Source organism: Nothoprocta perdicaria, unplaced genomic scaffold, assembly GCF_003342845.1.
Source record: "Nothoprocta perdicaria isolate Ctin4 unplaced genomic scaffold, notPer1 scaffold_260, whole genome shotgun sequence".
NCBI lineage: Eukaryota > Metazoa > Chordata > Aves > Tinamiformes > Tinamidae > Nothoprocta > Nothoprocta perdicaria.
The window spans coordinates 338614-359457 of record NW_020455489.1 but is presented as its reverse complement, the minus strand read 5'-3'; the positions used below and the strand labels follow the sequence as shown (position 1 = coordinate 359457).

General features: G+C 46.4%; 1 protein-coding gene across 2 annotated transcripts in view; it reads left to right on the top strand.

Annotated features, from left to right (window-relative positions):
• Window positions 1-20844, top strand: part of PRKG1 (protein kinase cGMP-dependent 1) — a 320495-nt gene that overhangs the window by 44050 nt on the left and 255601 nt on the right. For both annotated transcript variants that reach the window (XM_026040662.1, XM_026040661.1), the window contains exon 2: window positions 1397-1563. In XM_026040662.1, coding sequence (XP_025896447.1) covers window positions 1397-1563 — 167 coding nt within the window. The remainder of the gene's footprint in view (window positions 1-1396; window positions 1564-20844) is intronic.

The following is a 20844-nucleotide window of genomic DNA, read 5'->3' as shown; positions in this document are numbered from 1 at the left end:
GCTGTAGCATAGACGGACTCCAGTCTCATTGCGCAGCACAGCAGCAGTTGTTTGTCATCTACACAACCCCACACGTTGCCAGCCTTTCTTTACGAGGGCGAGAACAGCAGAAGCTCCCTGGGTGGCTCTTATTTGCTTGCTGGAGGAATGGGAATTGCACTTTGGGAAGTCACATATAGGGATTTGCGAGAGCAAAGGGTTTTCGTAGCACTTGGCTTTCCCTGTTGGTTTTTCTTCTCACAGATGGTACTGCAAAGTCTGCTCTGCTGCAYGTCCTGCTCCTCGGATAGGTGAGGACTGACAGACTCTGAATAGGAAGTTGTGGGTTTTGTTGCAGTAACCCCAAACGATCACAAACGTAGAAATGCAAAGTGCTAAAGAACTAAATCTTTGCTGGAAATAGCCTTGTATCCCCAGTAACCTTGTATCCCTACAAATAACCATTATATTCCTAGGGATGACTTTCCTTTTGGACTTTGGTATCCCCACTTTAGCTGTCGTTCAAGAGAGCCCTGTTCATTAACATCCTTCTTCAAAAGTCTCCTCTTGGTTTTTCATTTTTTGTCTGTTATTTCAATGAAATAAAGCTCATTCCAGTGCCTTGGGTTGCAGCTGTCCACCAAGGCTGTCTTCACATCAGCAATTTGTTCAGCCCACGACGCTGATCTGTAGGGTGAGAAGCTGAGTGCTGAGGAGCTGCTGTCCACTCTGGATATGTTTGGGGCCTCTTGGACTGGTAGACGCCTGCTCTGATCATAGGGGTTGAGCAYGTGCTGCTGGTTGGAGCTGGAAGGTGAGGATGACTGGGAGCTCTTATCTCCAGCACGTTCCTGGTGGGCACCTGCTTGTGTCTCCTGGGTGCAAACTGCCTGCTTGGCCATGACGGTCCGAAGGGAACGTCGAGGTGGCTGCTCTGCATATTCACTGGTGTGTTGGGTCTTAGTGGTAGTGCAGCATGTGGTACACAATCTCTCTGGCTTTTATATTACCCGGTCTCTATCATTTAATAGCAAATACAGCCAGCTAAGTAAAAACCTTACATTTCTTGTGAGTCTTTTGCTTCTGTGGGTGAAAAGTATTTCAAGGAGCTGTTGTTAGTCTTTGAAGTCATTGTAGACATGAAACTCACAGGCAAAAGGATCTTGCAATTGCATAGAATCTACTCTTTAATTCAAAGCTTGTCCTATAGAACTTGCAAATAAGTTTTAAGGATTTTTTTTTTTTGTGATTGCTTAGTCCTTTGTAGTTGGAATTGTATCAGATTTGGGAGAAAAATCAGATTTTTTGCAGGAAAATATTGTCCCATTAGGAGAGCGTGACCGTGCTAGGCTGCACGCGCTGTGCATGAGCTCAGTTGATGTACACGCGGATAAATCTTGTCCTCTCCTCTTTGTAGGTCTAAGGAACTAATAAAGGAAGCAATCCTTGACAACGACTTCATGAAGAACCTGGAACTGTCACAGATCCAGGAGATTGTGGATTGTATGTATCCCGTGGAGTACGGCAAAGACAGCTGCATCATCAAGGAAGGAGATGTGGGCTCCCTGGTGTACGTCATGGAAGGTATGGGCTCAGCTGCTTATATGTGACGTGCCTCTGGTTGGTTCTTTCACCRTCTAGAGACTAAAACGTGAAGGAAGAGAAGAGAATTGTTTCAAAGAAAGAGATTAAGGATTAAGGGATTAAGGATTAAAGATATGTTTGGAAAGTTACTTGGAATGCGCTTGCTGGGAAACAAAAAAGATGCTAAAATTGTCCATCTCGCTGTATACAGAATGATGGTCAAATCTCTTAACTTAGTGCTGAGATCCTTAAGAATAAACCTCCAACCACATTTAATCCTGTGGCTTTGAGCGGATCGTTTGCCTCCAAATTAAGGATTAAGGAAGCAGTGTTGTTGTAGAAATGGGAAATGAGACTTGACTGTCTCATTGGACCAGGAGGATATAATAATATCTCCCCACCTTGTCAGGCACTGAGGGTAAGTTGATAAATGTTAGTAAAGCATATTGGGATCTTTGCAGCAACTGTGTGTTGTGCCACTAAAAGTGGCATTTTTCTGCCTTGTGCACAAACTGTGGAGTGTTTGTGGTTTAGCTCCCCTGATTTGTCGCAGTTTGTGTTGCCTTTAGAGCTTTATTTTCTCTGGGAACAAGAGAGGAGGGAATGTTCTGCTTGTTGGGGGATCCGTCAGATTTCAGATTTATCTTATTTCCTTTAAGAAAATATATGTTCTTCTGTAGGAATTTCTATGCTGTATCCAACTTAGGTCCTCCTACTGTAGCAGCTCTTTTCTGTCCATGCGCGGTGGTTGTGAGTTCTGATGTTGAGAGCAGTTTTAATTGAGCTAATACAGCAAATGAATTATTGGTTTCGTTTGGTGCAGTACAAATGGGTAGATGCTTTTCCTGTCTTTTTTTTTTGCTCCTTACCAGAGCTGTCTGGTAGATTTGTGAGTGTTTTGGCCATAAAAAACCTCCCAGAATAACGGAGGCTCCTCTCTCATCTGTGCTTTTTGGGCAAATATGGGAAAAACGACAGACTATGTATAACTGGAGTGCGTGTGTATGCATATATGCAGAAAATCAGTTCTTAAATTGTTCCCTTAAACAAGAGGATTTTTAAGGCAATAAAGGATTCTTTTAAACATAGTCTCTTGCCAAACTCTTAATGCTGTAGAGCTGCAAATGTTCTCTGCTAGCTTCCCAAAACAGCTTTAGCGTTCTGTCCTTTTAAGGCTAAGTCTTTTCTCAGGGCATCGATTTAATTCCTTCAGCTTTTAATATTTATACATTTTGCACATTCAAATGATGTTTTTTGCATTATGAAGTAGTTAGTGGAGGAGACTCCAAGGCAAGTTGTGATACGTTTCTACCTCGGCATTGCATGGAACAATCTACAATTCTTAATCCTCCCTTTGACGGCGGAAATGGTTTCAAGGAGSTGCAGAACCTGTCCCATCGCTCCGAAGAAATTGCTTGAAAACAATACACGAATGGTACTTTTTTTCCCGGTAAAAGATGGTTGGATGTGGGGATTTTACTTTGCAGATGTGGTATGGTCTTCCAAAACACTGCTGGTTCAGAGGCACGCGTGCCATGTGGCGCCAACTGGGTGCTGCGTTCAACGTTGTCCTTTGACACAACCTTGCCGCAGGAGGGCACTTCCAAAACGAGCACGTGCTCGTCTCTTATGGGGCGTCTTCACCACCTTTGGAGAGACCTTCTTGGGTCTCCTTGATGCCCGTCGCCTCAAACAACTCGCGTCCAAGGCGACTTCGTCTTTCAGGCTCTCCAGCTTATTCTCGTTCCTCCTGTGTGCAGGTTCCTCTGGAGGACACCAGGACTTGGCTCTGCCCCAGTCTCCTCCTTTGGTCTTGTAACTTAATTTGGGATTATTTAGAGAGCTCCYGAACTCTACAGAACGCTTTGCAAACAAAATTAGGGAGAGTTTAGAGTCCATGTTTTGACATAATGCAACGAGCGGTAATGGAGCTGGAAGATGATGTTATCAGTGGATTGGGTTATGGTTATGACAGCAGGCTCATTTATTCATTTTGGCTTCTTATTCTACATCTTCTCTGTTACTCCAAAAAACAAACAAAGAACCAAACCCACTTAAAAACTGTTCTCTACAGAGCTCTGCTGGCAAAGCCTTTCTTAGTGAACCTCCTAGTTGAATATTGATACTTTATTTTCTCAGGAATCACATAAGTGCTGCAACTTTGTCTTTCATGGGTTCTTTTCTTCTTGTTTTTTTTTTTTTTTTTTTCCTTCCTTGTTTGCCCTTATGAACAATTTTCATTCCTGTTTATCAGGGTTATGTATAGGAGCATTTGAGGGTAGTTACTCATGCACCCTTCTAATTTATGGTTCAACACTTAGATACAGTCCCTTGCCAGAAGTCTGAGTTTTATGCTGGTGGTGTTTCCTTAGGTTGAGTTAAATTGCGGCTTGAGAGGGATTTGCAGACATCCATCCTTTCACTGCTGCTCCCCGTGCTCTCCTGCATCGTTACYGCGTTAACCTGCGTTTTGAATTTCCACCTCACCCTGGTAGGGATCATCAAACGTGAAGACTCTGCTTGGTGAGACTTCCACAACGATCCCTTGGGATTTCTGTCATCCACCATGGACGTTAAAACACCCATCTGTGGGACATTGCTGAGTTCAGTGAGGGTGAAAGGGGTACCTGACACTAGTGCTCTGGCYCTTCCCTGCTTGTATTTGTTGTGTCCCAGGTGAATCACATTTTGTCCAAGAGTCTCCAAAGACAAGAAGATACCCATCAGACCAAGGGAGCCCCAAAAGCGCCCAGCCCGAGATGTGCCCACCTGGGAGCTCCCTTTCCTTATGGTGCTTGTGCAGAACAGATCTGAATGTCCATAAGGTGACAGGTGAAGCTCTCCCTGAGGTGGCGAGAGGGAACAGCAGCATTTTTGGGCATCAGGATCTTTGCTGTGTGGAGCTCTGTGCGGGTGCGATGAGGGCAGATGCGACCTCCTGCATCTCCAAGCAAACGTCTCCGCTGACGCCCCCGCTCCAACTGAGCCTGTCGGCTGCAGCATGGCAAGTTTGATGGGTGTTTTGTGAAAAGCAGAGGAAGTCAGCAAAGCTGGAGGGACATGGGGTGATAACACATGGGTTCTCGGCTCTCATGCAAGTCGCAGTCGTGCCAGTAGAAACAGATGTTCTCATTCTCTTGGAAACGGCATTAAAAGGTCTAAAGAGCACTACTTTTATGTAGCATGGAGGAGAACAGAGCGAGGAGAGTGAATAAAAAGGTCTCATGCTATTAAAATACTTGAATTAACTTTTCTTTTGCCTTCTTCTTTTTTTTTTTTTGTGTTGGTGGTAGCTACCATAAGCTTCTCCTTTGACCGTGTGTATTTCTGCAAATTCCTGTAGAGGTTAGGTCGTAAATTCAGCTTCTGAATCTGCAGACGTGAGCTGGAGAAGAACAACCCTTCCTGATGCCTAGAGTAGGGTGGAAAAAAGGAAGAATTGGATCCTAGAGCCCATAGTGAGTGACAGCTGAACTTCCTGGATTCTCCTCAGCTGTTGTTTTAGGATTTTTTTTCCTTTTTTTTAGATTTGCTTTTTGTTTGCCTTTGGTCCTGGAGAGGGGCCCTTTACACCTAAAGGAGACCATTTCCACCCTAGTGTTTTGAACAGCTTCTTCAAAGCAATGAAAACTTCTCATAGGTCCATCCCATGGGACCACAGTTCCCTTGGGTACTATACAGTATTACCTGCGTATTCTGCATTTGGTCTCCTTTGTCATCCTCCCTCTGACCTCTCTTTTCTCCCCTTTTCTGCAGACTACTCTCATAAGACTCTGACTTAACAGGACAGAATGGGAACCTCTGTCGTGTCTCTCTGTTTTCTCCACATAATTTTCAGATTACAGCCCATCCTGCTTGCAGGAGGTGCCTGGGTATGTTAGGACCTGTTGCAGTTGCTGTTGCAAAGTCCAGTCGTGTGATCTCCTCCTGGTCCCGCTGGTATTCACCAAAACGCTGAAGGGGCCAATGCGTTGTCTCAGCAAGCAGTACCGGTGGGTTTTGCAGCTCTTGGGTGGAGGGCTGTTCTCTGGAGTGGCTCATATTGGTCTTGCACTCTGAGCTCGGCCTCCAAGAGATGGAGTGGCCTCCCTCTGGGTAAGAATTTGCCTGGTTGCACAGCACATGTGGCCAGGGGTGTCCGACTGCCGCCCTCCCCAGGCTCCCTCAAGGTCTCTGAGTCTTCAGGTGATTAGGAAATTCCAACCCCCTTGATGCAGGGCTGGAATATCTTCAGCATTCTCCCAGATACGTTCCTGGTAGGGCAGTTGGGTCCTCTGTTTCCATTTTCCTGCAGCTCCCAAGGATTTTTGGGAAGGCGCACCCATTGCAGTCGGGTCTTTTCGACTGCACTTGTGGTTTTGAGGCTCGTTCTATCTGTCACTATGAGCATTTTGTGCTTTGGAGGCTACCTAAGCCTGCAGAGCCTCTCCTCTGGAGAGTTGGCTCCATCTCCCTTGGCAAAGGGCAGGAAGCCTCATCTCCTGGCGCGGATGCTGGATGCCTCAAGCGACTGGAGCAGGAAGGTCCCCATAATCACACTCACGGTGAGGGASCTTTCTGCACCTCTTCTGCATGATCTGCATCTCTTCTGGGCGAGATCCCCACATTTTGGGTCTCTGTAATAGCCTTTCCTTTTTGCTGCAGTCGCCGTTTGGTTCCCACTCTCTTAATTTCTGCGGCGCCACCTCCATGTCGGGCTTTGGAGACGCTCGGGTTTGTTTCCAAGCTTAAGCTGATGCTTGGAGATTCTGTTTCGTGTCTGGTCCTCCTATTTGCAAGAAACAGGCTCGGTGCCGTGTCGAGATGTGCTCTGCTAAACATAACACTTTTATTCTTGGTGCTATTTAGCAATTCCGCTCGTATCCCGCTCTGCCCACGATTCCAGCCATGCCCTTGCCTAGACACGATTAAAAAAATAACTTTGCATGTATATTTATTAAAACAGTGTCCCGATCTACTTGGAGAGCCTGAGAAAATGTCACTGTAAAAGGTACTAATATGCAGAAAAAGCGTATTTAGAGGCTGGCAGCATGGGAATTTCGATGGCTTGGCCGTTGCCTGCAGGTTTTTATYGATGCAGTGTGAAAACTTGCAGCTCTAGAAAATCGCCCTAACTTAGGCACCGAATGAAAGGAGCAACTGTGCGTTTCCCGCAGCAGCCTCGGCCTTATTCCAGATCTGTGGCATTTAGCTGAGGACTTCATGCATCTCAATAGTGTGGGCTGCTTTCCCCCTTCTTTTTTTACTGCATGAGCTTTCTGTGTGCAAAAAGCTGTCAGCTTTACATTGGGGCAGAAACCCCCTTGGCCTTGGCAGAGGTTTCTCGACCTGTGGAGCTCAGGCATTATTTCAGCTGCTTTCATTTGAAGTCACTGCACTGGTGCTTTTTTTTTCCCCCTCAAAGCCCCCTTTTTGCTGGAAGTAAGACTTTTAGTTATTTTTCAGTAATCTCTCTCTTAAATCCCTCAGTATCTTCACAGTTAACTCTTGCAAAGATGGTTATTTTCTATTGCCTGTGACAGATGAGTAATTGAATAATAGGAAGAAATTTCTCGGTGACGGTTCCTTACAGGCGATGTTCATGCTCCTGTTTTGAGAGGTCTGAGGCAATTCTTGCTTTAAAGAACTAACTCATAACCCTTTAACAGCACAACGTAAGTGATTAAGGTGCATTAACATAGTCCTCCCTCTTCAGTGTGACACAATATTCTCCCCCGCCTTTCTCCTACAAAATACGATGCCAACAAAATGGAAAGGCTGTCTCTATCTTTGCGAGTGTCCTACTTTCGTATGAGTCGTTAGCAAAATTGCTGAATCGAAGCAGACCCAGGGCTCAGAGGAGGGGAGGTTCATGTGTTTTAGTAGGACAGCAGGAGTGCTCTGAGTCGTCGACTCACGTGAGCCTGTGAGGAGGCTTTGTAGAAATAACCCAACAGCAGAAGATAGAGATGTTGCTGCTTGGCCAAGGTGTTTCCTGGGCCCAGCTGTGTTGATTCTTGACCTACTGACAGCTTTTCTAGGCTGATCTTGCAGCTGTAGTTGTGGCTAGGGAACGTCATCAAGCTAGAGGGTATTGATCATTTTAATCCTTGCTGAGGAACCACCATCTGATCCGTGGTCAAGCTTAAGCCAATATGTGTTGCTGGGGGGAAGCCACAATCGAATAGAAGCTAATGGTTTTAGTCATAGCAACTGTTTCCTACTTAAAGAATTAAAATATGAAGTTTCTTGGAGCGTTGCCCAACCCAAGGCAGCAGAAAGGGGGGGTCTGGGCAGTGTAATAATGTCATGTGTCTCCATCCTTCTTTGTGTCCTTCAGCTTGGGCTGTCAGCTCCATCTTTCCCACCAAGTTCAGATGGTTCCTAAACTGTTGGCCAACTCTCCTGTTAAGAAGACCTGACAATATTTTTTCGCTTTTAAAAGCGATTCTCTGCTGTGTTTGGCTATTTATGGTTATTATCCCGGCTGCTTTGCTCACCATGTCTTGAACTTCTCAAGATCTTGATGTTCCTGCCTTCCAAGCAAGGATCTTGATGTTCCCATCTTCCAAGCGAGGGCTGCAGTCCTCATTGCTCAGGGGGAGGGTATCAGACAGACATAGTGTTAAGCAAAGGCKTTCAGAAAACCCAACGTTTATTTTCCCCTCCTATTCCTCTTCAGGGAGGGAATTGCACAGGGGCAATGTCGTGATGAGCATGTGTTTTTGTGTCCTCCTGTCTSTCACCTCGTGCTGGGTTTGGTTTTGCCTGTTATGCAAAAAGCACCTCCCCTAGAAGCAGGGCTTTATTTACAAAATAAATTGGTCGGATAAAGACTCGTTCGTTTGATGAAAAGCGCCTGAAAAGGGAGGCTCAAATGTCTCTCTCGTCACCCCCGCAGCTCCCGGCTCCATTTTGCTGAGAYGCCCGCGACCGAAATGTGGAATAAAAGGGCTTTTCATGGCAATAGTGCGTGTTAAAGCGGAGGGGTTTTGACCTTTGCTTCTGCCCATTAAAATCCACGGCTACATCATTTGGCCTGTGTGTGGAGGTGGAAGGGCCCTAGCGTTGGCAGCCCTTGCCCTTCGTGAAGGAGCCCACAGTGCAGTGATCCCCGTTGTTCACCGGGCTGTGATTCATTTCAGGTTGCTTGTAAAGCTGATCTTCCAAATATTTTTTAAAATGGGGAGGGGGAAAGAAAAAATAAAACTGTTATCCAGGACTCATGTCCTACTTATGTTGCTCCATAGAGAGCTGGAAGAAAGYGGTTAGAGGATGAGGAAGGAGTTTTCCCACATGTTCTTCGCGATGTAAGGTCAGGTCATCCCTCCCTTGAGGTTCCCTTTTTAATCTGTAAGGAAAAATAAGGAAGAGAAGACAGGGAAATGGGGAAAGAGAGGGACTTTGGGTCTCTTGAACGTCAAGATCTCTGCTGCTTACTGAAAGAGGAGCTGGAAGGGAGYGGGACGAGGTGACGTTCTGTGACTTCTTGTCTACTTGGGTGGCTCTCAGCTGCCCTAGGCACCACCTCCACTGCTCAGACTGGCTCTGCCGTTCGTGTCCTCAGGTATAAGGTGGGAGGAAGACGCTTCAGGTGGTGGGAGGAAGCCCTACAAGCACCTCTGTTTTTAGCTGCCCTGCGATGCTCCTTGTTCAGCATTCCTGCTGCCCTGGGTGGTGGGGCAAAATGGGAAAGCCAAAGGCAATTCCTCCCTAAATCATGGAGGCGGGAGTTGAAAATGTACCCGTCTACCTTAAATCCTTCACCTTTGCTTGAATATATCCTAGGGAAATTCAGACTAGATTCCTCTCACCCCTCAGATCCATGGAGAAACTCCTGCTGATTTCTACGGCCAGGGCTCCTTGCCCACCAGGTGGGCCAGGCCGAGAAGAAGTGACACGAAAGGGAATCGAGATGCGGAGGTTGTTGACTGCCTTCTTCAGCAAAGGGTTTTGTTCTTATTTTGGGTTTCACGTGCTGGCTCCAGCCTCACGCTGGAGCATCACCCTCGCTGATCCGTCTTGGAAAAGGCAGAATTGTCTTCCTCTAAACAAATCTTCCTGAGATATGGAAGTGTCAGATGGGCGTTCGTGCTGTGTCCCTCCGAAGTAACGAATGGAAATGCAGCCCGGCATCTGCTGCTCCCCGCGCGTCTCGTCGCGGCTGGTAATGAAATGCAATCGGAATCTGCAGGAATTGAGATGGAAAAGCAATAAAACGAGATGTTTGCCATCCCCGCGCTAAGYGTTTCCTGCGCCTCTTGGTCTGCCTGCAAGCAGCTCCTTTGTGAGACGGCTGGAAGATGAAATAGCGCTTTATGGGAGCTCTTGATCAAATTAAAAGCAAAGGCAGCAGCCCCTGCGTGAGCTGGTGCCCGCTTAGGCGAGCAAAATAATCCTGTTGTCGTCCTGCCCTTGAGTCCTTCCAGGGGAGATCCCCAAGGGGCTGTTTATCGTTGCTCAAATGACAGAAATCCTCACCTTGAAGTAGGAGGAAACTTGAAATTCTTTTGGCTTGGATTTGGATGTTTTTTGGTTTTGTTTTTTTTTTTTTTGGTAATGAGTTAACATTATGGGCCTTGATTCTGGGTTGTCCCTTGTTCCCGAAGCTGCTTACACCTCTTATCTAGCTTTGTCTTCCCTCTTGAGGGAGGATGGAGATGTCCAGAAGCTGGAATCCATGGCAATTCTCTCTCGGTCGTTCGAGCGTGGGTGTTTTATGTGTAGAAGGACCCTCCAGGACCTCCAGGACCCAGAAGGACCCAGAGCTGGGAAACTTTTGCTTTCCAAGACCACCCGTTTGGAGCCGGGGAGTCCAAACGTGGCCGGGTGCCGCCCCGCTCCAGACATCTCCTTCAAGCAGCAATTTCCTCTGTTGAAACCGGGACCCAACGGCAATCGTGGACAATTTTGCTGAGGAATGTGTTTATTCCCAGGCAGATGGAGATAAGAGAAAAAGGCGTCCTTGGTAATGCTGCCTCGGAGGGAACAAGAGGCCCTCCCGAGCTGCATGATGAATGAAAAGAAAGGCCGGCTGTTTTCTGCTTTTCGTCATCAGTTCCTGCTTATGCTCAATTGTCAGCTAAAACATCTCCTCGGTACGTTGTTTTCCTTCTCAGAAAGTGCAGGCCTGACTTTTTCACGGCCCCAGCTTAGCCGAAAATATCCAAGATCAGTGCAGAACCAGCCTTGCCCGTAACCAGAGCCACTTCTCAGCTTGCAAATAAATGACACTCTGCTCGGACGGGCCATAATCATTGAGAAATGGAAGGGTTTTGSTGACGGGTAGAGAGAAGGAGGTGCTGGGGAGAGCGGAGAGGTCCTGGCAGGTCCCCTTGCTGCTTTTCCCATCAAATTTGACCACTCATTTCAGCCTTCCAGCTTGTACTTGTAAAATAAATGTCTTAGCTGTCCGAAGAAGCAGGGCTGTTTTGCTGGGATTGTGCTGGGAGGAGGTTGGAGAATCATAAAATCAAGAATTTCKTGAAGAAGCTGAAGAACTGGTTTTCTTGTTTGCTTGACGCTGTGTTTGATTCATTGTGATGGGCCCTCTGGTGACATAAACCAGCAAAGTACCACATGGTTGGGACCCGATGGCCATCTCCATCCTCGAGGCTCCGGTTCTTTAGTCTGTGCTGGCTTTCTGTGCTATTTACCCTAGTAAGATGGTGGAGCTAAATGTCCTCTTAACATTTAGTGCTCAGATAAGGGAGCTGGGAAGAGAAATGAGGGCTTATGGCCAAGCAAAATTGCAAATGCTCCTGGCAAATAGAGCTAATGGGAAAAAGCGCTGCTGTACCACAGCAAAAAGCCATGCATGGGCCTTTCAAACCCACCCAATGAATCCCCTCCTTGCAAAGAGCTCTTAAAAACACAGATATTTCCCATTTTCATAGGAAGTCACCTCTAACAAAGCGCTTTGCAAATCCATTTAATCCGGCAGCACATCGGCCAAGGCAGGAGCAACTGGAACGAAGCCCCCGCGACTCTTCAATTAGCAAATGGACTCCCAAATCACCCTCCGCCTCCCCGYGCCTCCCTTGGAGCAACGGCAGCGAGGGCAATGGATGTCGGTGACGCACGGACGTGTCGCGGCACCCCCACGATGGGGAAGGCACGAGGGCTCTTTGCTCCCTCCTCATCTTTGCTCCCTCCTCAGTTTGTGGCTTTTTTTCCATAAATACAGGAGGATTTGCTTTCAGGAAGGGGGTCAGGGGGCTCCTGCGTTTGCCTTTGCAGAGCGGCACGTGGGCAGTCTCCTAGCTCAATATCCATGTGCCGGTGGTGGAGCCTCTGAAACAAGGCTGGATGTGCCGGGGTSACTGAGGGGCGGACGACGTGCGAGGATCACGACGGGGACGTTCACGGCTGCTGCTCGGAGGCCGCGGTGAGAGCAGCAGTGTCGCCTGGGGAAGCCCTCTCCGTTCTGCTTGCGGCTCCAGAGCTCSTCGGTGGTGAACTTCACGCCCGGGTTGCCATAAGGGTAAAAGCACTTGGGTCTACTTCAGATACACGCGTTTTTGTGGAAATAAGCACCATGCAAAACTGTGATTTTTATTCACGGGGCTTAATCGTCTCCTAGGGTAACTCCTGTAGCCTTTTTGCCCCACGCTGGCTGTTTCAGATGTATCATGAGGYCTTGCAGGTGGAGCAGTTACTCAGCAGCCACTGTCCTTCCTGGTCTCAGATGCGAGTGGAGCCTCCTGAAGAGGGCTGGGGCCTTCAAGGAATGGAAATTTAATGCGCTCGATCTGCTGGAGGCCGACTAATAGCCACTATGCTGCTTCGGAGAAGTGTTCTACTGACCTCTTTACCCTCTCCTTTTGCTCGTGTTAAGCCTAGTGTACACCAAACAAACATGACTACAGCACCCTGGGAGCAAGAACGGAGCTGCTCGCTGTCTAAACACWATCTGAGGGTAAGTGAGAAGGGGAAGAACGGGCGGCGCAGCCGGAGGCGGCTGCTTGCTGCTGTGCTCAGACGTGGCTGCCCGTYGCTGCCCGCTGCTTTGGTTTCCATTGTGGTTCTGCCGTGCCTCCAGGAAGGGCAGCGAGGGAGATGCCGTGCTTTTCCCTGGCCACGTTGGAGCACCTCATGTCCTGAAGACAAGCGGATGCCACCAGGAGAAGGAAAACATGCAGCTGATCTGCTAGAGATGTTGGTCGCTACCGTGTGTCACCRTTTCGGTCTTTTAATGGACAGTTTCTTCCCGTAGCAAAGGGAGGGTTTCTTGCCAGAAGACTATGACATTTATCTGATTTACAGTTCAACCTAAAAGAAACTCCAGCTCGTTGAGTGCTTGATATCTGCCTGTCCTAATGGAGCTGTSTTACTCCAACTGGAGACTCACAAAGCTTAGGTGGGACGTTTATTTGCTTGGTGTGTCTTGGTGCTTCTTTCAGGCCTGGATGTGTGGGCAATCCTAGTGCCTCCTCAGTGTTTTTTATCACAGAAAGAATATTTCCTCCCCTTTCTTTTCCTCCATTAAGGAGAACAGAGCTCTTAAGCTTRCTGCCTTCATTCTATACCCGTGAAATGCTTGAAATAAGTTGTGTCTCCTGGGTTGTTGACAAAAAACCACATCTGCTTAAGCATCTGGCCTGAACTGCCTCCCAGCTTATTCTGCCGTGGAGAAGGACGTGCAGATGGAGCATCTATCTGCAAGCCATAGCTCATCTGGAAAGGGAAGCCGAGTACGGGAGACTCTTATGGTACCTATCGGAGCAAGCTGAGAGTCCGTATAGTGTGAGCCTGGAGACCTCCCTCTAAGGCTCTGGATGCAGCTCTTGATAGTCTGTCATTTCCACGTCCCAGGACACTACCCCTCGGGATCTCAGCTGACACGTRTGTCTGCGAAGGAGCTTTCTGTGCCCCGGGACTGGGCTCTGTGTACGCTRACGCTCCCAGGGAGCATCGGCATGGCTGTGTAGGAGCAACGCTCCGTGCCTTAGTGTGTGTGTGTGTGGAGAGTGGGCTCATGCGGAGCCTGCACAGCAGCTCTTTTGGCTGGATCTTCCATTGTCTGAGGAGCACCTGGGGAGGAAGGTAGCTTGGAGCCGGCTTCAGCTCTCCCCAAAGCACGTTCCTTGTGCTTGTGCTGCAGTTGGCGTGGGAAGTGAGGCACCTTGGGGATGCATTAGCAGTCCTGCTGCCACATGGAGCTTGAAGAAAGGCAGGACAGTCAGCGCTGGTGTGCCAAGAAGCGGTCCCGTGTCTTACGTAAGAGCACCCAAAGCAAATGGAGCTGAACTCGGGTGGGACACACGGATGACACCAGTGGAGGTTTCCGTGGGGCAATCCCCATCCTACAGCAGATGTGTTGATGCTCCACATACGAGCCAGCCCAGAGGCATGAGAGGATTAGGAATCTTCTGAAAGCTGAAGCGATATCAGAAGCACAGCTTTTCCCAAGACAACGTTGGCATCTTGACTTAAGAAACTGAAAAGCCAGTCTCTTCGTTTGAGTGGCCATGTCGCAGCGTAGCTTGTGTTGTGTTGCACTCAAGCACACGAGGAGAGGTTCAGAAATGCTCCTCAAGACTTAGGAGGACTCTGAAGGAATAGTCTAGCTTGCTCAATAGGAAAGATCCACGGGCTCATCAACGTCTGACAAGTTTAAGCTTAACTAGAGTTGAGTGTTTATTATACTTGGAATCCTGAAGTCCATCTAATGCCTTTCTCTCTTGCCAAGTRGCACTTCTAATATGGCCTTGGACAGAAACAGTTCACAACACCCTCATTTTCCCAAGTGTTATCCATCAATGTGAGGCTCAGTCGGGAGTAAAAACCTGTATTTTTTTCAGGTTTGAGGGCAGTTTGCTGAAGGAAGCTCAAGCGTCCACATCTTGTCTTCTAAATCTGTCTGACACTAGCTGGACTTTAGGGGCCAGGTACTTGCAGCTCCTTCCCACAACATCTGCTGTGCAGCCACTGAGCTCCACAGGCACTTTAGGGAGCAGCTTGCAGTATCCGTGAATCCCTGCCTTCATGCTACGAGCACTTGCCTCTGATGGGCTAAAAATTCTGCTTGGTGACCCTGCTCTGTGCTTGCTTCTTGMAATATCTGATGCTTTTTAGGCAGAATGTGGGCATGCATTTGTTTTATACAAGCATTTAGGTGTGCTTTCTTCTTGCAATATTGGAACTGTAGATGCAGACATAGGAATTCTTCTGAGCTCTGAAGAGGTAGGTGTTGCTGCAGGTTTGAAGTAAATTTTGGACCAAGTTTTCAAAATTTAGCACCTCAACTTTAGGGTTCTGGGTATCTGATGAGCATTCTACCTCTAAAGAAATTCATTGCTCTAGCCAGATTTTCCAACAGTTTCATGGGGGACTCTTCACAGTACTTCAGATAAACACCCAGCTGAGTATCTGGTTGTTCTGGCTGCATTAACTCCAGCTGTCTCTTGTAAATGTCTCTACCTTCTCCTGTTCAGCTTCAGCAAAAGCTGGTCATGGCTCTTCCTAGAGCAGTGACTCTGAAATGCCATTGGGTGGGGGATGATGGTGGCCCTCTCGTGCAAACCCTGTGTGTGGGRTGTTGCCTTTACTCTTGGCATCCTTTGGCCTTCCTTTCTCCATGAGCATCTGTGCGCTCTGCAGGAGTCGCATAAAAGCCAGGTGRAAATAAGCCCTGGGCTCGTTTGCTTCTGTTCCCTCTTCGTTTCTTACCTGATGTGCTGTGGCTGGAGGGCTGTGAATGTTCCTGGTGCTGAATTTACAGGCGAGCGGGGCCAACGGTAACAGGGAGGGTGAGACATGGGGTGAGCCAACTTTGGAGGCCTCAGATGGAGACCATCCTATTGGCTGCATGAAACCTCCTTTCGAGGAGGAAGGCACCATCCTCAACATCACCAAGACCTTCCCCAACATCACCAAGACCTCCCAAGTCACCAAGACTTTCTCAAGTCACCAAGATCTTCCCCCGTCTTTTGCCTGAGATGTCAGAAGGTCTTCCCATGCCAAGGAGAACCTCTCATCCCCTTGCCAGGCTACTGAGTGGCAAGACTGTAGAGGGTCGCCTTGGGTTGAGTCCATGCTGCTGAGGGAGACCTCATGGATATGCGCACATCTGCAGCTTGGAAACATGCTTGAAAGGTGGCAATGACCAGAGTGCTCCTCTCGCTTGATCCAAAGGAGGGATCAGGGACTGTGAGAGTTTAGTGACAGATTGAGGCAATTCTTTTGGAGTAGTCTCCTTTTTTATTTTTATTTTTTYGTTTCAAGAGCAACTGGTGAGATTTTCACTTTGCTCCCCGCTATTTCTAGCCTCATCCTCCATTCCTGCATCAGATGAAATATGTTTGCCCATCAGACCATTTTACTTCATCCAAAAATGCTTTTGTTTCTTCCATTCGTTACAACTTTGTGCTTTTTGAGCATGTCAGGGACCATCTAATTTAGTGAAGGGGAAAAAGCTTAGAAAGGCTTAGAAAGGTGTTTTTTCTTCCTTCCACCTATTTGAAAGCAATATAAGAACCTGGCTTTAAAAGTATTGGAAGGCTTAGAAAGGTCTGCATCTTTCATGTGGAAGAGAAAAACCTGTCTGTGACCTTTTAAGTAACTTTATTTATTTTTGGGAGAGTACTTAAAAAAAAGAGGCCAAGATGAAAGAGAAATATTCTACTTAATGGGTAGATAAGTAGCTGATGAGGTGTGAACGTTGCTTCCTTAAGCAAAAATAAATCAGACAGACTCATGAAAATCTTTAGACCTGAAAAGCTCTCAGAAAACAGCTCCAAAACCCAAGCAAAAGCAGCACRTGTTGCTGGTCCTTGTTCCTCGGTGTTTGATAACGTCTTGGCTCTTTRGCCACAACGCAGGGGCACTGCTGCGATTCACCCCATCGTCTCCACCGGTTCTGGCTCGCGTTGGGTGTTGTGTTTTCTTTAGACATCAAGGTGATTTGTAGAGGTGTTTAACAGCTGATTCGCATTTCAGTTGGCAGCAATTTCTTCCTTTCAGAAGATGCTCAGAAGGGCTCAGTATGTGGCCTTTCCAAAAGCAACAAAAACAATTAAACCTCCCATCTATATTTATCAACAAAGTAAATAGATCTTGTAGCAAGCTGGAACCATATGGTTATGAGTTTGTGTTCTTAAGTGGGTTTCTACATGGAATATGATCTAGTGGGAAGTTTGTGCTTTGCTGTTGGGTGGTGGAGGTCAAGCATGGAGCCCGCTATTAGGCTTTTTGCTGCAGTTTTTGGAAGATGCTCATCTCCAGTTTTCTCAGACACACAGGGTTTTATTTACTGCATTATTTATTTATTTATTTTACTTTTTTTTTATATATTTAGCAGAAGCATCAGCTCTTCCTGCAGGGAATGAGGGCGATTAGAGCTGTCTGCAGAGGCGGGTGTAGGGATGGCGAACGGTTGGGCCAGAARCTGGAGGTCGCTTGGAGTTGTAGATTCCCAAGGAGAGACAGAGTAAGCTGAGCTCATGTGGCTTGTCACAAAATGAAACACTTGTCACCTCTTTAGTGTATGTTGCTCTTAAATAGACCTGACTTTAAAGACATCTCGCTTTCAGGAAGTTATTGGATACAGGATATACTGTGATGTGAAGAAACAAGCTCCAGGTGCTACCAGAGCTTCCCAGAACTCCCAAAAGGGAAAACAATGGCAGACTATTATTTTATTTTATCATTTGTTTTTAATCTCTACCTTATACTCTACCTTATACTCCAGGGAATTGTATGATAATCTTCCAGGGTGTTTAATTTTTGAAATTTCCACATTCTGTTGGAGAGAATCAAGCGAACCAAAGGAGAAACACGTCCAGCAGCTCTGTTTCCTTTTGCAGCACTAAGATTTGCAGAGCAAAGGTTTGTGCCCYGTTATTTGTACCTCCCGAGCAGCTCCAGAGTCACCGAGAGGACGGTGCAAGGCAGAAGGTAACGACGGTAGGGAGGACATAAAAGACATCACAGCTTTGGGGGGAAAAGCTCATTTTTCTGTCTGCAGATCTGACTGCGGTGTCACATCGCGTCAAGCTCTGACTCACAGAGCCTCTGCTTCTTGCGGATGTTTTAGGGTGCTGGAGTGACACGAGGCTTTTTTTTTTTTTCCCCAATAATGATGCTGTCGAGCTCAGAGGGAGAAAAACAAGGGCAATGTTTATAGCACCATCCCCAAACATGCATAGGGGTTGGAATTACTAAGGAATACTTGGAATCCTGCCCTTCCAAGCTCCATGTTCTGGAGGTTGCCTTGTCTCCCAGCTCTTGCGTGTGRTTAAGCTACACGTGCTCATTTATCATCAAATCATGGTTGTGAATGTCTAAGAGCAACTTAGGAGGTGAAAATTTAATGTACATAGGGTCGTTCTGGTGGCTGGAAGCAAAAACAGGTACAGCATAACCTGACAAGGCCTTGTTTTAACTTTTAGATCCTTAGGTTCTTTATTTGCCATTATTATTTCTTTGTGATTATTGCTTTACTCCTTAAAATTACTGTTGCATCAACATGTTTTTTGCTTATTCCCACCAATGGATCATTTTTTGTAGGATCTGGATAATTTTACTTCAAAGGGTGTTTGTGTAAGGATTGAGCGYATTTTCTTCTGGATGGTGCAAGGAAAAAGGAGTGTAAAAGAGGGCATCTTCATGATGCATTTTGCACATTCAATTTAAAGAAAATACAAAAAAAAAAAAAAACACCCACTTGCATCTATTGCTTTTTACTGCAATAAAAAAAGGAAAGCAGAAGCAAGCTGGAGTGGGAAGCCAAGTTTTGGTGGCAGTGATAACGCAGGGYGGACAGGACTCTCCCAGGAACTGGCTAATACTTCATGTTTTCACTCCTTTTAAATCAAATGCAAGAGGGGAGGTCAMTTCACAAGAGGTTCCAGGTTCTCCYGGCAGTTGTTCGAGTAGCAGAGACCATCCCGGAGCGGTGACATTTCTTACCAAGAAACAATTATCTCTAGCAAATGAGCTCAAATTGYGCTTCATCAAAGCAGCAGAGAAAACCAGTATTGTATAAGCCCGAAAGCAAAATTTTCAGCATCCTGAGTGCTCCGTGCAGTGGTACTTTCTCTATTTGTTTCTATACAACAGGCACCAAAATGCTTTTTGTTTTCCAAAGAAAAGTGTTGTCTTCTTTTCCTTACCCAAGGGAACATGGGTTAGTATCTGAGGTCAGCAGCTGTTCCTCTTCCTGCTGCCTCATTGAGATGAATGATTTTTTAGGAAGAAGCTTCAGATTTTCTCGCATTAAATTTTGACCAGGTTAATTCATTCCTCCTCAGGAGGTCTCATTGTTGTTTCTTCTGCTTTCAGAAGGAAAGAAATGACAATAAATTTTTCAAACTTAGAGCAGCAAGGTCTTCTGTGACCCTTGTTCTCAGCTGCGTATTTTGGGAATATGTAGACATAAGGAAGCAATTGCGCTTGTGTTGGCTGGTTGACACCTGACAAGGTCTTTACGTGTGCATCTGTTTCAGGAGGAGGACTGAAAAGGAGAAGAGAGCCCCCCTAAAACTTTGGTGTTAGGGGCTCCAGTGTGATCACTCTCAGGTTGCAAACACTGCCCGCTGACAAAAGACTCTTCGTTTTAAACTGACAGATAGTCTTAATGGACAGAAGAAATGATTTGGACCAGCACACATGTACGAATTTGCAGCCAGCAGCGCTTGCTTTCAGGTTTCTTGGTGCTTCCTATCTTATTTTCTCACCTTATTTCTTTCTTCTCCCTCCCTTCTCCCCATGTTTTYGTCACTTTGACCTTTTTTGTCTGATGGCTGCTAAGAAAGTCCCTTCTCTTGTAGAAGGTCCCAGAGCCAACACTCGTCCAGAGAGGTTGTGGAGGCTCCGTCCTTAGAGATATTCAGAAGAGGTGGTGGGCTTCAGGTGACCATCCTGGAGAAGGGGGTTGGACCTGATGATCTCCAGAGGTTCCCTGCATCCTCAGCCATCCTGTGATTTTGTGAGAACACGTCCAACCATGAACTTGCTGTTGGCTCCACAACACCAGTGGTTTCAGTCTTGCTCCTAGTGCTGTTCGTTCCTTTTCTCCTCATCTCTTTGATCGCTTACTTCAACCATTAAATGAATTTTAATGGTAACTTCAATTATTGCTAGAGTTTAGGAGCTTCACTTCCTTTTCCTTGGCCTGCCTGGACCCATGTGCYGAGCACACACCTGAAATCCCAATTCCTGGACATTTTGCAGAGACTCTCATTTTTGCCTCCTGCTTGGATAGCGTGGTTCAGTCTATTGCAGTTTGTATAAATATTTTGTATAAATAACACTGCAATTTGTATAAATAATTCATCCAGCAGGTCTCCCCTTCAAATCACTAAAATCCTCTGTATTACTTATAAACAAACATACAAATTTCCATATTTTAATTTTCGTTTTTTTTCTTTTTTATTTAAGCAAACTGGTTCAGAAAGACTTGAGCAGCTGGACCACTACAAATGGTGGACTTGTAATTTCATTTTTTCCCCCCTAATACAAGAAAGAATTACCTTTAAATCCTAAAGCTCATTTGATGGATGAACTCAGAGAAGTGCAAAGCTCTGGCTCTTCCTGTCTGGTACCACATAGGGATGTACAGCCCTTACATTTGCAATGCCTCTGCTTTTCATATTTTGGAAACTACTTTGGGTGTTGCTAAGCTTTGCGTTTGGAGCAAAAAAAAACCCAATTTCCTCCCTGCAAAGAAGCTTAATTTCTGTAGCGAAGGATTTTGAAAATGGTGAAYATATGATTGCTCTGTGATCCCTACGTGGAGATATATATGTGTAAATATTATTTGGAAGTTACTAGCTTRAGCATTAAGCGTTGTTAAAAAATTACTTTCTGAGCCAGCTGAAATTAGAAATACGGGCTCCTGTAAGGCTGGAGAAGAGTGTTGATCACATCATGCTACGCTCAGCAGCGAGAGGATCAAAGAAAGCCCTGAGACCTAAATTCTTATTTCAGTGCATGGTATCCCCATTCCTAAGAAAAAAATATTCTGACTACATTATGCTTAAATATATATATGTGTTAGACCTGTTCTTCTTTAGGTCTTATTTCCAGCTAGATGTGCTTTATTCTAAGACATCAAGTGTTTCCCAAGTGAATCTTTTTCCCAAAGTAGCCTTATATGAGGGTGAGTTTAGCCCCTTGCAGTCCCTCTTTGCAGGATAACATGGCCATACATGTTCAGCTGGCCCTCTGAAATCCATTTGAAGGCCTCTCCAAGCACATCGCCAGCCTCACAAGTGGAAAATACATCCCGGGATTCCCGGGGGATGTTGACTGACACATTTCCACCAAGATGGGCCCATTATTTTGTTGGCAGGAGCCACA